The 14,151-nt window shown below is 34.9% G+C and overlaps 1 protein-coding gene across 1 annotated transcript in view; it reads right to left on the reverse strand.

Moving 5' to 3' along the window:
• The window catches only part of ERCC8 (ERCC excision repair 8, CSA ubiquitin ligase complex subunit), a 64,297-nt gene that overhangs the window by 23,311 nt on the left and 26,835 nt on the right, over window positions 1–14,151 (reverse strand). Inside the window, exons 5-9 of the mRNA XM_030321603.1 lie at window positions 10,010–10,091; window positions 8,895–8,963; window positions 7,651–7,717; window positions 5,174–5,274; window positions 3,518–3,642 (exon numbers count right to left, since the gene is read on the reverse strand). Of these exons, the coding sequence (XP_030177463.1) occupies window positions 3,518–3,642; window positions 5,174–5,274; window positions 7,651–7,717; window positions 8,895–8,963; window positions 10,010–10,091 (444 nt within the window). The remainder of the gene's footprint in view (window positions 1–3,517; window positions 3,643–5,173; window positions 5,275–7,650; window positions 7,718–8,894; window positions 8,964–10,009; window positions 10,092–14,151) is intronic.

The raw sequence follows: 14,151 nt of genomic DNA on the forward strand, positions 1-14,151 counted from the left end.
ACCTTAAGGTTAGGAGTAGATTAAATAAACTTTTTTTTTTTAAATTTTTTTTTTCAACGTTTATTTATTTATTTTTGGGACAGAGAGAGACAGAGCATGAACGGGGAGGGGCAGAGAGAGAGGGAGACACAGAATCGGAAACAGGCTCCAGGCTCCGAGCCATCAGCCCAGAGCCTGACGCGGGGCTCGAACTCACGGACCGCGAGATCGTGACCTGGCTGAAGTCAGGCGCTTAACCGACTGCGCCACCCAGGCGCCCCATAAATAAACTTTTCTTCTTTAACTTATGTCTTTTTTCTTGATACTTATTTTTAAGATTTAGAAGTATCTACTGAAGAGCAAAAGGATAACGGAGATGTAAAAGATGAATCCCTCTTAAGAGCAAAAGGGAAGCAAAAGAAAAAACATAAAGATTTACCTAAAACATAAAAAATACAGATTCAAAGGGGCACACAAACTCCAATGTTTACAGCACCATTATTAACAATAGCCAAACTATGGAGAAAGCTCAAATTGACTTTCCATTGACTGATAAATGGATAAAGATGTGGTACACACACACACACACACACACACACACACACACACACACACACACACAGACAATGGAATATTACTCAGTCATCAAAAAGAATGAAATCTTGCCATTTGCAATCACATAGATGGAGCTAGAATGTCCTATGCTAAGCAAAATAAGTCACTCAGAGAAAGACAAATACCACATGATTTCACTCATATGTGGAATTTAAGAAACAAAATAGATATGAGGAGAGGTGGGAGGAAGAGGAGAGAGAAACAAACCATAAGAGACTGTTAACAATTGAGAAAAAAATGAAGGTTGATGGAGGAAGGTGAGTGAGAGATAGACTAGATGGGTGATGGGTACTAAGGAGGAGACTTGTTATGATGAGCACTGGGTGTTGTATGTAAGTGATGAATTATTGAATTCATAAAAGCATACAATGGGTGAAGAGGTTATACCATTAAGAGTACTATCAAAGTATGTCAATGGTACAAATTCTATTGTTGCCGATGGACACAATCCATATATATCATTTTAAAACTAACAAGGGTCCTAATAAGGCAATATGATACAATAAAAACAGTTATTTATGGTATACCTACTATTTAACAGGTACAGTACTACTTTTGACATTCTTTTAGTATCCCTAAAATTATTGTTTAGGTACATAATAACCCCTCTTTACAAGATGGAGACACTGAAACTCTTACCATAGTCCTTCATAATGTCACCTTAAACAAACTGACTAATGTCCCAAATTACTAAATAGCAGGACTAAAACTGGTTTCCAATTCTGTCGGACCATGCTTTAAATATTTGAAAACAGCGTGTTTCCTCTGAGAATTGCTTTTCCTGGGATCAATGTCCCCAATTGTCCTCTGAAGGTGAGTTTCTGGACTACTCTAGTCATCTTTTACTTACATCAAGTCAATTTTAAAATGTATTACATTCTAAACACACTATTCATGAAATGGACTTGCTAGCAAAAACCTATAAGGTCTGAGTATCATCTTCAAGGAGAGAAAATGGAATAAAATCATATTAACAATTTTTATATATATACTCAATACCATTTATACTTATCACATTCACCTTTGATGCACATGCCAACCTACCTTTCCAAAGTGACCCTATCACTTCTTCACTCAAAGGCTTTTAGTGGCTTTCTATTTCACCCAGAGAAAAAGCCTAAGCCCTTACAAAGGCCTGTAAGCCTATATCATCTGGTGCCTGTTTCTTCTGTTCCTCATCTCCTATTGTTCTCCTCCTTGCTTCCTCTATTTCAACACAAGAGCCTCTTAGATGTTCCCTGGGTATCCCAAGCATGCTTCTGTCTCACAGTCTTTGTATTTTCTTCCTTCCACAGCCTGGAATGCTCTCCTTTCCAGATATCTGATGGCGCATTCCTTCATTTCCTTCAGGCCAAATGTCATCATCTTCTGAGTGAGACATACTCTGACTGCCCTATGTAAAACTGCAACTCCAACCTCCCAATACTTTCTATGCTACTTGCCTTGCTTTGCTTTTCTTCATAGCACTTGCTACAGCTAAAATATATTTTATCCATCCACCTATTTATTGAGTGATGGTTAGATGTCTTTCTTCCTCTCCCCAGAATTAAAATTCCTTGAGGATAGGACTCTCCTATGTTTTGTCTGCTGCTGTATAATACTGCCTGGAAAAGAAGTACTTAATATTTATTAAACAAATGAATAAACTGAGAAAAGAAAGGTGTGGCCTGATTAGAAACATGGTACCAGTATAATGAATGGAAGATTTTAAATTAAACTTTGCAATGCCTGAGTTTCTAGTCTGAGATATGATGCAGAAGCAGAAGTACTTCATAAAGCACATGAGAAATTAGCAATCTAGTGTAAACAATTTTGATCTTATAGTTAAATTATAATTTAGTAATAAAAGTGGTACTAAATTATAATTTAGTAATTCTCTGAAAGAGAATTAGTTAGAAAGGATGATTAAATAAAGAAATATGGAATGGGGCACCTGGCTGGCTCAGTTGGAAGAGCATGTGATTCTTGATCTTGGGGTCTTGAGTTTGAGCCCCATGTTGGGTGTAAAGATTACTTAAATTAATAAATGAAATTAAAAACAAAAAAAGAAAAGAAAGCAATATGATTAATATCAATACCTACCTTAAAGCATTAGATAAATGCTTTAAAGGGTTTGGTAATTCATTGTTGCAATAGGAGTGGAACCTAGAGTCAAGCTCTGTTGTTTTTTAGCTGTTTTAACTCACACTAGTTATGTATCCATTTATGTCTCATTTTCTCGTGTGTAAAATGGGAATTTTAACAGTAACTACTTTCATAATATTGATGTGATGATTAAATAAGACCCTATATGCTTCAGCACATATATTAAATGTTAATTTTTATTAGCACAGTATCTGACATATAAGCTCTTAATAAATACTACCTACTACTATTACCACCAAATTACAAACTTATTAGCTTATTCTGAAAGTTAATGAACCACAGGCATACCTGGTAAGACCCATAATATAAATTTTAAAAAACTATTAGAAATTAAATACCAAGTAAGAATCTAGGACATTTAAAATACATTTATTCTAATATTAAAGTACTATATGTTCTGGTACTATAACATTCATTTTAGGCTGTGTTTACAAGTCATATATAGTATAAAATTAGACTATTTAATCTTATAAGTTTAATTTATATCAATTGTTCTCAATCTTTTCTTCTCCAACATACCTGAGAGTTATGGCACACTCCCATTATGCACAGTGGCTCAGTAGAGCAGTAATTCTCCACTAAATGGGGAGAATGTGGTGGGAGGGTAGTAGGGTGGGTTGTCTTGTGTCATTAGTTCACGTAATAGAAAAATACAAAAAGAAAACTGTGATTCAGAGATAAGAAAAAAGTTAAATCTACAGAAGAACATTAAGTGTATGTCACAGATCCATTTTCTCAATTTGTATTCAAAAGGTTGGAGATACTTAAAATCTCTTACCAGTGTGTTTTCTCCATTGGAACTATTCCAGAGTCTCATTCGATTATCCGTACCAACAGTAAGGAGGTGAAGCCCATCACTTGTAAAACATAAGCCATTAACTTTCCCATTATGAGCAGTGTTTGCTGCAATGAAAAATACAATTCAGTTAATCAGTTCTTGTATTCAGGACACACGTAATGCTTCATGATACAGTTATTTAAACATATTAATATAGGACAACTCTCTGAATTGCTTAAAATATACAAGTTGATTATGTTTAAAATTATTCATCCCTGTGGATTATTTGAATACAATAAGCTATATAAATTAGAACCACAAAAATAGAGAAAAACAGGAAAACCAAAAAGGAAAATATATATTGCCAAATATAATTATATTGCCAAATATAATTTTTCTTAAGAGAGTAAGTAAGCTGTGCTATCAAACTCAATTAAATGCATAGCCTGACATTAAAATTTTAAATTAAACACTTTTCAAATTTCTTTTATACTAATTCTATTTTTAATCTAAAAATCACTCCATGGACTATTAAAAATCAATAATACTAGTATTTACAATTAAAAATACTTTTTAAAAAAAAATGTTTATTTTTGAGAGAGAGAGAAAGAGAGAACGCAAACAGGGAGGGCAGAGAGAGGGAGACACAGAATCCAAAGCAGGCTCCAGGCTGTGAGCTGTCAGCACAGAGCCCAACATGGGGCTCAAACTCATGAGGGGTGAAATCATGACCTGAGCCAAAGTGGGACATTCAACTGACTGAGTGACCTAGGCACCCCCGAGTTTTTTTTTTAATGTTTATTTATTTTTGAGAGAGAGAGAAAGAGAGAGCACGAGCAGGGGAGGAGCAGAGAGAGAGAGGGAGACACAGAATCCAAAGCAGGCTCCAGGCTCTGAGTTGTCAGTACACAGCCTGATGTAGGGCTCAAACTCATGAACCATGAGATCATGACCTGAGCCAAAGTCGGACGCTTAACCGATTGAGCCACCCAGGTGCCCCTAAAAAAACAAAAAACTTTAATAGGGAAAGAATACCTCTTCTAGTTTCAACCAAAATTTGTATTGCTGTCAAAATGACCAACTTTGAGAAAGCATAATTCTCAATAGCTTAATTACAAAGATTATTAAAACAATCATAAAATTGTATATAGTTCATTCTAAGATTTTTCTAGTCTGGAACTAATTCTGAATCAGAACTTTATCCCATAAAGATATTAAATTCTATCATAAAAATGCAACTGAGGCACTTTGTCACCTGGATAGCAGCTGACACATTTAACACAACTTGCACATTTTATTCTCATACAACAGTCCCAAAACGTTACTATTCCTTCAATTTACTGTAGCTTCCTAAGGGGCACTGAATTTGTATTAGCTGACCTCACTGGAGGAAAAAAACAAAAGTAACTAATTCAGAAAAGTTTCTGCATTTGAAAATTTAGGAGATGAAATGTCCTGCTTCTTTGTATCTTGAAGAAAAACAATCGTGATTTAGTTATGTACATTTAGAAATTGATTTACTATGAATGACTTTTGACTTTTTCTAAATCATAAGATTTATAATTTGTCAAGAGACATTAATTAGTTTCAATTCAAAATTTTCAATATAAACATACTATCATTGGCATGTTTCTATATTGATGTATTCTTCATTACCTGATTCAACAGCTTGTGACTTTTTTCCATTATGCTGATCAAGAGTAAATAAACATCCTGATGCTCTCCTGACATCCCATAATTTTACTCTGCTGTCAGCACTAAGAAGAAATAAATGTTACACTGACATATATAGGTAGGACAGTGACTACTCTTGCACCTAACCTTTCCAGTATTATGGCACACAGAGGTCTCAGTATATCAGTGCAAATATATTTGTATATTTGGATTGTTGTATTTTGCCTTTTCATCTAATATTCAAAGTCAATAGTAGCAAAAGGCAGTGGAAAACATAGCAAAAAAAAAAAAAAAGGTAACCTTTTTTACATCACAAGGACTGAATTCTGCTGGTTTTTATGACCATGTTCCTCCTCCAAAACTGGACAGCTTTGAAGCTGGTTCCTTAGCAAGTTTGTTACTACATCTTTTCTACTGTTTGTTATTCAAATGTTTTCTGACAATCAAGCAGGTAACTAATTTTACTTTTGTTTAAGAATTCATTTGGCATGAATCTGGTATTTCCTTTTTTATGAAAAAATTAAGGTGGATAATGACAATATATTTATGTTTGGTTTCATATACGCAAATCTATCTTTGCCACATATTCAAGAACTAAATTTAATGTCTCTTAGATATCAGACCCTTGTATTTATCTCAAGTAAGTGAAAAGAAGAAAGGCAAAATACCATGATCACACATCAATTTCAGCTTCTTTTAAAGATCTGTATTTTTTTTTAAGTTTATTTATTTATTTTGAGAGACAGAGTTTGTAGGCAGGGGAGGGGGGAGGAAAGAGAGACAGACAGACAGACAGACAGACACACAGACAGACAGACAATCCCATGCAGGCTCTGCACTGTCAGTGTGGAGCCCAATACAGGACCTGAACTCACAAACTGAGAGATCATGACCTGAGCCGACATCAAGAATCGAACTCTCAACCAACTGAGTCACCCAGGTGCCCCATCAATTTCAGCTTCTAAACTACACCTAAAGAAAATATAAATTAGTTTAACTGATGCTATCATGTTCTCAAAAGAGACCTCAACAATATTCTAACCCATTGGGTTTATCCAAGCCCCTTTAATTAGAAAAAGCAATACAATGAATTTTATAGGGGTACTTGAGTGGCTCAATCAGTTAGGTATCCAACTCTTGATTTCAGTTCGGCTCATGATCTCATGATTCATGGATCGAACCCCACATTGGGCTCTGAGCTAATAGCACGGAGCCTGCTTGGGATTCTCTTTCTCTCTGTCTCTCAAAATAAATAAATACACTTAAAAAAAACCCTCAATGCATTTTTAAAGCCTATTTCTAACTTACAAATCTTTTTTTTTTACATAGATACAAGGCTTAAATCTTCCTATAATCTTGATTCTTTTCACAGATCACCATCAAACCTAGCTGATTAGAATAGCAAGCAAAAAGCTAGCATTTCCCATTTTCAAAATGGTTTTCTTTCTTTCCAGCTGGAGAAGGTCTGCAATGGGATGAGTCTGAGGATTTAAGCATTTTCTGAAACAGGTAAGATTTGGACATATCTGGTTCCTAACGCCGATTACTAGGTCCATTCTCATACTGATTCAAATTCCTGGTGTACTCTGAGAATTGAAAGCCTCTTTCTCAGCTTCCCTATGAGTTGAGGAAAACCAAACTAGGCATAAACAACAGAAATCCACCTTAGTATGGACCCACAACCAGCACCTAGCCCCCCACCTTCATACCTCATTAGCCAGCCTTCTTACAGCTACATCCTACACTTGTTCTACTTCAGAAAGCACAGATTTCTTTTTTTTTTTTTTAATTTTCTTTTAACATTTATTTATTTTTGAGACACACACACACACAGAGGGTGAGCAGGGGACGGGCAGAGAGAAATGGAGACACAGAGTCTGAAGCAGGATCCAGGTTCCAAGCTGGGGCTTGAACTCACAAACCATGAGTTCATGATCTGATTCAAAGTCAGATGCTTAACCAACTGAGCCACCCGGGTGCCCCCAGAAAGCACAGATTTCAATATCACATTCTCCAAACTATTAACAGAAGCTTCTCCGGGGACTAAACTGCTTGGTATAGGGTAGGCAGTTATTAAATATTACCAAATTGAATCAACAAATAAATGTTGAATCAGATTCAAAATAATTCTGTATTAAAGGAAATGAATAGAAATGCTATTATTTTTAAATTAATAGTCTTATACTTTTGTAGAAAAAAATGAAACAACACAGTTGTTTTATATGTAATACTAGTAGATTTGCATTGCTACAGAGATTCTCTTGTTTCCTCTGACTTAAAAGGTGAGCACCTTCAAGATAGACAGTGATGCAAAGGAAGATTTCTTATGGTGATATGACATAAAAATTCAATTATTTTAAGGACCTAATTAACAAATAAATATGCATTTCATATAAATAGTGTTCTCAAAATTCTTATCATTAATTTTGAACTTTGAAACCAAATAATTTGCATGTTACCTTGCAGTTGCCAAGATATATTCACAACGTGGCGACCAAGAAACTGCCAATATTTCTTGTCTGTGACCTGCAAATACAATTGTATGAAAAGTCCTGTAAAATACTTGAAAAATCAAAAGATACACTGTAATTTAAATATGTCTGATTTTGAAGAAAGTAAAGACTATTAAAAATAAATTGATATGATCATCACTTTTTCACATTTATAATAATCCGTTTAAATATTAACATGAAGTCTGTGGGGGCATTTCTCACACATAGTATCTTATTATAAATGGCTGGGTTTTGCACTGGAAAGGTCAGAGCAAGTGAGTATTTCTTTTTTAATACAGCTGTTAGATTAGAAAGTAAATGCATTAATAAATGATAGATCTCAAGCTCATTTACTTTTATCTACAACAAAAAAACACTGCAACAAACCACTCAAGATAAACATTCTAGAGAATAAAAATGGTTTCTAACTTTTCAGAAAGTTGTAATAGAAAAAGTTTTCTAAATTCATGATTGTAAAAAGCATTTATGTAAAAAATTTTTTCTAGAAAGCACAGGTGATAAGTTCATAGGATAACTTCAGCATTTTAATTCACTTTTGCCTAAATGAACTATTCAAACTAGATATTTTCATCTACCTTACATTATTAGAAATTCATTATAAATGTAAAACAAATGCTATCCATCTCACCAAGTTCTCTTGATATATTATGTGCTTCTAGAGATAAATAAAAATATATATATCTGAGTTACATCCCATCTTTTCATTATTTAGAATCAGATGGTCTAATGCTGATAAAAGTAGGAAAAATATTTAAATTAATATATCTTAACCAAAATGATTATTATACTGCCTTTTTCTAAAATAGTTGCAATGAGGGGGAAAAAGTACCTAAATATTAGGAATATTTAGTTAGCCAGAACAATATTAAACAATGCTCTTAACACAAATGTACCAATATAAGTTTCATAAATATATATATTTTTTAAATGTAGAAATAAGACAAGGTTTTCAGCCAGACTTTCCATATCCTTTGAGCTTACCCTATGGCCATTGTTTATATAAATGTCTCCTCAATAGTTCAGTTTTATAAGAATAATGCACAGAAGGATCTTTATCTCCTTGTTGACTTTTAACAACTAGCACAAAATACATCAGTCATGTCAACCACAAAGAATACATTGTTAGTAATGTTTCTTTTTATTGAATGGTTTACTCAAAGTAGTTGTTGTTTCAAATTAAAAAAAAATACCCTGTAAAATGTGGGAACAGGATCCAGACTTTAAGTCACAAAGTTGTACTTTGGGCCCTCTAGTACCGACTGTAAAAACAAAAACAAAAATGGTTTAAGATAATTTTATTATAAATCATCACCAAAAGGAAATAAGAAACTACCGTAATGAATCATGACATTTTCACCGCATCCATGTAGAAATCTAAAAAAAGTATGCGAAAGATATACTTCAAATCATTTTTAATGCTTATAACTAGAAAATTTAACTGCAGTTATACCTTAGTACAAGGAGAACCCTATTACTGTGTTATTTTTTAACATTTAATTTTGAAGTAATTATAGATTCAAGGGAAGTTGCAAAGATAGTACAGAAAGACCCTGTGTACCTATCACCCTTGTTGTTCCAATGGTTGTTATACGAGGTAAAACTATACTACAGTATCAAAACCAGGAAATTTGTATTGCTGCAATGTGTATGTATGTATAATCCTAGGCTATTGTATTATATCAAGTTATTTTTTTAATACCTTAGTTTTTCCATAGTAATGATATGCTTCCAATCAGAAACTCTGGACACAGACTGAGTGGACCTCAAAGACAAGTTAGTGTCCAAATGTTCTTCACAGATGAAACAGCTAACTGGCATCTTGAGGTGAAGATGTTCATGCAATGCCACACAAATAACAGAATCACAGGGACCTGGTATCTGATACCAGAAAAACATTTTTTCTTTGTCACACATGAGAATTCTTGTTGCATGTGCTTTCATAAAAATTGAAGTTTAATTTTAATAACAGTCTTAGAGTAAAGGAATAATTTCCATTTTTGCACTGTGTTGAATTTAAGAAGTTGCCAAAATTTGGTCATGTACAATCTTTGAAGCTTTGGTGGGTGAAAAGTAACTCCATAGGGAATAGAAATGTGCTTTCTTAATCTTTGAATCCTAGCCACTAGCACAGTGCCCAACTTACACAATAACTGTAAAACTGAATGTAAAAATGGCATATACTTAAGCTTTTTTCTTTTTTTAAAGAACTGTGATATTCACCTGGGTTAAAATGTCAAATCAGAAGTAGGTATTAAAAGGGAGCAAGTTTCAATACGTTGAAAAGCAAAAAAGGACAGGTACAAACCTGCTACCAAACAGTGCTTGGTGGCAACTGGAGACATATGATGACTATAAACTGTTTCTTCAAAATTAAATATATCTGCAGTCTGATAATCAAAAGACATTTAAAAAGTGTAAGTTTCTAATTATAATCACAAAAGCAGTTAACTTTCTATTTACTTATTCCCAGATTATCAGTAATTTTTAAATGACTGTTAGCAATTTATTTGACTTAAAACATAAGAATTTTTTAAGTAAAAAACCTATTAATTTAATTTAATTTAATTTAATTATTATTCTTTTTAATGTTTATTTATTTTTGAGACAGAGAGAGACACAGCATGAGCAGGGAAGGGGCAGAGAGAGAGGGAGACACAGAATGTGAAGCAGACTCCAGGCTCTGAGCTGTCAGCACGGAGCCCGACGCGGGGCTTGAACTCACGAACTGTGAGATCATGACCTGAGCCGAAGTACACAGGTCATCTAGCCAGTATTCTGCCTCTCAGTCCCACACCCCAGACACCCTCATCACCTAGATTTGTTCTTCCTTTGAAATCATACATTTCATGTATGTTACGTGTGACCACAATCTTCCATCATTTTCAGCTTTATTTTTCCCAACTACTTCTAAGACACCGAAATAAAACCCAGAACTCCTATCAGTTCCTCTTGACTTTACTTTTTTTCCCCTTCTTCAGCTTGGATTCCAAGGTTCAATTCTTCAACTGCCAATATCTTCAACTTCAAACCTGGATGACTACAAATGTTTGCCTTCTCTGAACCTATATCCAGGACAATCTACACCAGAGCTCAGCAAACTTCTGTAATCAGCAGACTGTAGTATATATTTTAGGGTTTAAGAACTACTACTCATTTCTGTCATTGTAGTGTCAAAGCGGCCACAGACAACAAATATGTGTTGCAATAATGCTTTATTTTACAAAAAGAGGCCATGAGCCCAGATCTGGCCTATGGGCTACTTAGTAAGCTGACCTCTGCTCTACCCAAGAGAAAAGAATCTTCTAGTATGGCAAACTGGCATCACTATAAAAGATCATTCATCTCAACTGGGCTTTCAGTATTGACTGCCAGTCCTATCATATTATAATACTATTCCCTGCAATATTCATAGCTCTTTCAAACTTCTCCATTCTCCACAAACATGGCCACTCGATCGACTGTAACCAGCAATCTGACCTTTTATTACAAAGAGAAAACAGGAAGTCATTCAATGAGAATTCTCTTAGTGTCTTATCAACAAACCTACAAACACATTTGCTTCCATCTATCCTTTTTCCTTCTTCATTCCTGTTATCATGGAAAAATCATCCTTTCTCATATTTAAAGTTACTATCCCCACCCGTGCTTAGATCCCCCTCACTGCTGTCAGAAATCTCGCTCTATACATAATATCCTCTATCTCCAAGATATCTATAAACTCTCCCTTCCTACTGGCTCATTCTCATCAGCATTTAAAAATATTCATGATTTGGGGTGCTTGGGTGGCTCAGGCAGTTAAGTGTCCAACTTCGGCTCAGGTCATGATCTCATGGTTTGTGAGTTTGAACCCCACATTGGGCTCTGTGCTGACAGCTTAGAGCCTGGAGCCTGCTTCAGATTCTGTGTCTCCCTCTCTCTCTCTCTCTGCCCTTTACCTGCTCGTACTCTGTCTCTTTCTCTCAAAAACAAATTAAAATATTTTAAAATAAATAAATAAAAATGTTCATGATTCTTTTTTTATATATATAAAATGTTTAAATGTTTATTTTTGGAAGACAGAGAGGGAGAGAGAAGAAGGGAGGGAAAGAGCGGAGGAAGGGCACAGAGAGAGGGGTCACGGAGGAACCGAAGCAGGCTCCATGCTGACAGCAGAGAGCCCAATGCAGGGCTTGAACTCACAAACTAATCGATCACGACCTGAGCTAAAGGACGATGTTCAACTAATCGAGCCACCCAGGCGCCCCCATGATTCTTTCATCTTAAGAGTAAAACAAAAACCTTTCATTCTATATTCCTCCTAATTAATCTTTCTTCTTCAAATCCAAATTTTGGCCATCTTTGACTTCCTATCTCCCACTTATTTCTCAACTCAGCACAATCTTATTTTTATCTATACTACTCCAATTCACACTACTCTTCCAGTATCACTGATACCTGCTGTCATCAAGCATAGTCTTCACCTTACCTAACCTGTCAGTATTACGAAACACAGCTGGATACTGAATTTTCCTTAAAACAATCTCTTCTGCAGGCTTCCATGATACAACATAGTCCTGATTTTCCTCTTACACTCTCTGGCCACTCCTCTTCATTGTCTTTTGCAGGCTTTTTTTTGTTCCTTTTCCTGTCTTATTAATCTTGTCTTCCTCATGGTTTTGTTCTATGTATTCTTCTCTTCAACTGCCACTTATATGGTATTTTCAGTGCAGACTACCTTCCTAAATAGCAGGAATCTATTTAGGATTATTTTCATTTGGATTTCCTGTGAATCCTTCAAATTTAACAAATCTAAAATTTAACTCAACACCCACCTAAACCTTTCTTTATCTTAGTAAATGACAATATAATCTACCCAACTGCCCAAGTTAGTGAACTTGAGGATCATTCTTTTTTTAAATAACAGCTTTATTGAGCTATAATTGACATACCACACAATTCATTCAAAGTATGTACTTGAGCAGTCTTTAGTATATTCACAGAGTTGTGCAATCATCACCAAAATCAATTTTAGAGTATTTTTATCACCCCAAAAAGAAACCCAATTCCCATTAGCAGGCACTCCCCATTTCTCCCTACCCTCTGCTCTAGAAAACCACTAATCTACTTTCTGTCTCTATAGATTAGCCTATTTCTTGACATTTCATAGAGATGGAATTATACAATATGTGGTCTTTTGCAGTTTTTCATTTAATGTAATGTTTTCTTTTGTCTTCCTTTTTCATTTCCTTTAGCATAATGTTTTCTTTTTTCTCTTTCCATTTCATTTACCAGGATGTTTTTAAGGTTCATCCACACTGCAGCATGTATCAGTACTTCACTTCTTTTTATTGCTGAATAATATTCTAGTTTATGGCTATCTGCTAATCAGTTCATGAACATTTCATTTATTTCCACTTTTTGGATATTTTGAACACAAACTCATTGTTCATGAGTTCGAGCCCTGCATTGGGCTCTGCACTAACAGCTCAGAGCCTGGACCCTGCTTCACATTCTGTGTCTGCCTTGCTCCCTACCCCTCTCCTGCTTGTATTCTCTCTCTCTCTCTCTCAAAAATAAGTAAATAAACATTAAATGTTTTTAATGAATAAGATTCTTGAATATATTCAACAGTATTTATTCAACTGTTACATGTTTGAACTAGGCATTCAACTGGCATGCAAAATAAAAACTGTCCCTGCCCTATTGCAAGGAGCTTCAGTTTATCAAGAAAAACAAATGATTAAACAAGAAATAACAGTAAAGTCCAAAAGGGACTATAACAATGAAAGTGTACAGTGTTTTAGCAGGGCCACATAACCTATAGAGAATTCACAGAAGTCTTTCCAGAGCCAGTGATGCTCTGGCTTTTCACTGAGATGAAAGTTGATGAATAGAAATTAGCCAAGTCCAAAGAAGGAGGATGAGACTTCTAGTCGAAGGAACAGCATGAAGAAACTCTTTCGGGTAACAGTAAACATGACATTTTAAAAACCGAAAGATGCTAAGTATGACTAGAGTGCCAAAGAACAGTGGCCAGAGATAAAGCCAGAAAGGTAGGCAGTGTATGTATCATGAGGGACTGAGGGACCTTATAAATATTAAGTAGGCTGAATATTTTCTAGGAAAAAGTAAGCTTTTAAAGCAATGGCAAAAAACAAAAAATGAAAACATCAAATTGGCATTTTAGATATGCTGCCAATGGTTAGAAGGTGGCCAAGAGGAGGGTAAAGAGACCAGGTAGGAGGTTGCAGTAATCCAGCACAAGTCAGCAGATCCTGGCTTGACTAGAGTAATGGCAATGGGGTAAATAGATATGAGAGGTTATTTACAGAGAATTGACAGAAATTGCAAGTTGATTAGCTATCAGGACTAGTGAAAAATCAAGAATGGCCTCCAGGGAAATGCAAATAAAAACCACAATGAAATAACCATTTCGTTCGTATTAGAATTGCTGAAATCAAGACAGAC

The sequence above is a fragment of the Lynx canadensis genome, chromosome A1, assembly GCF_007474595.2.
Source record: "Lynx canadensis isolate LIC74 chromosome A1, mLynCan4.pri.v2, whole genome shotgun sequence".
NCBI lineage: Eukaryota > Metazoa > Chordata > Mammalia > Carnivora > Felidae > Lynx > Lynx canadensis.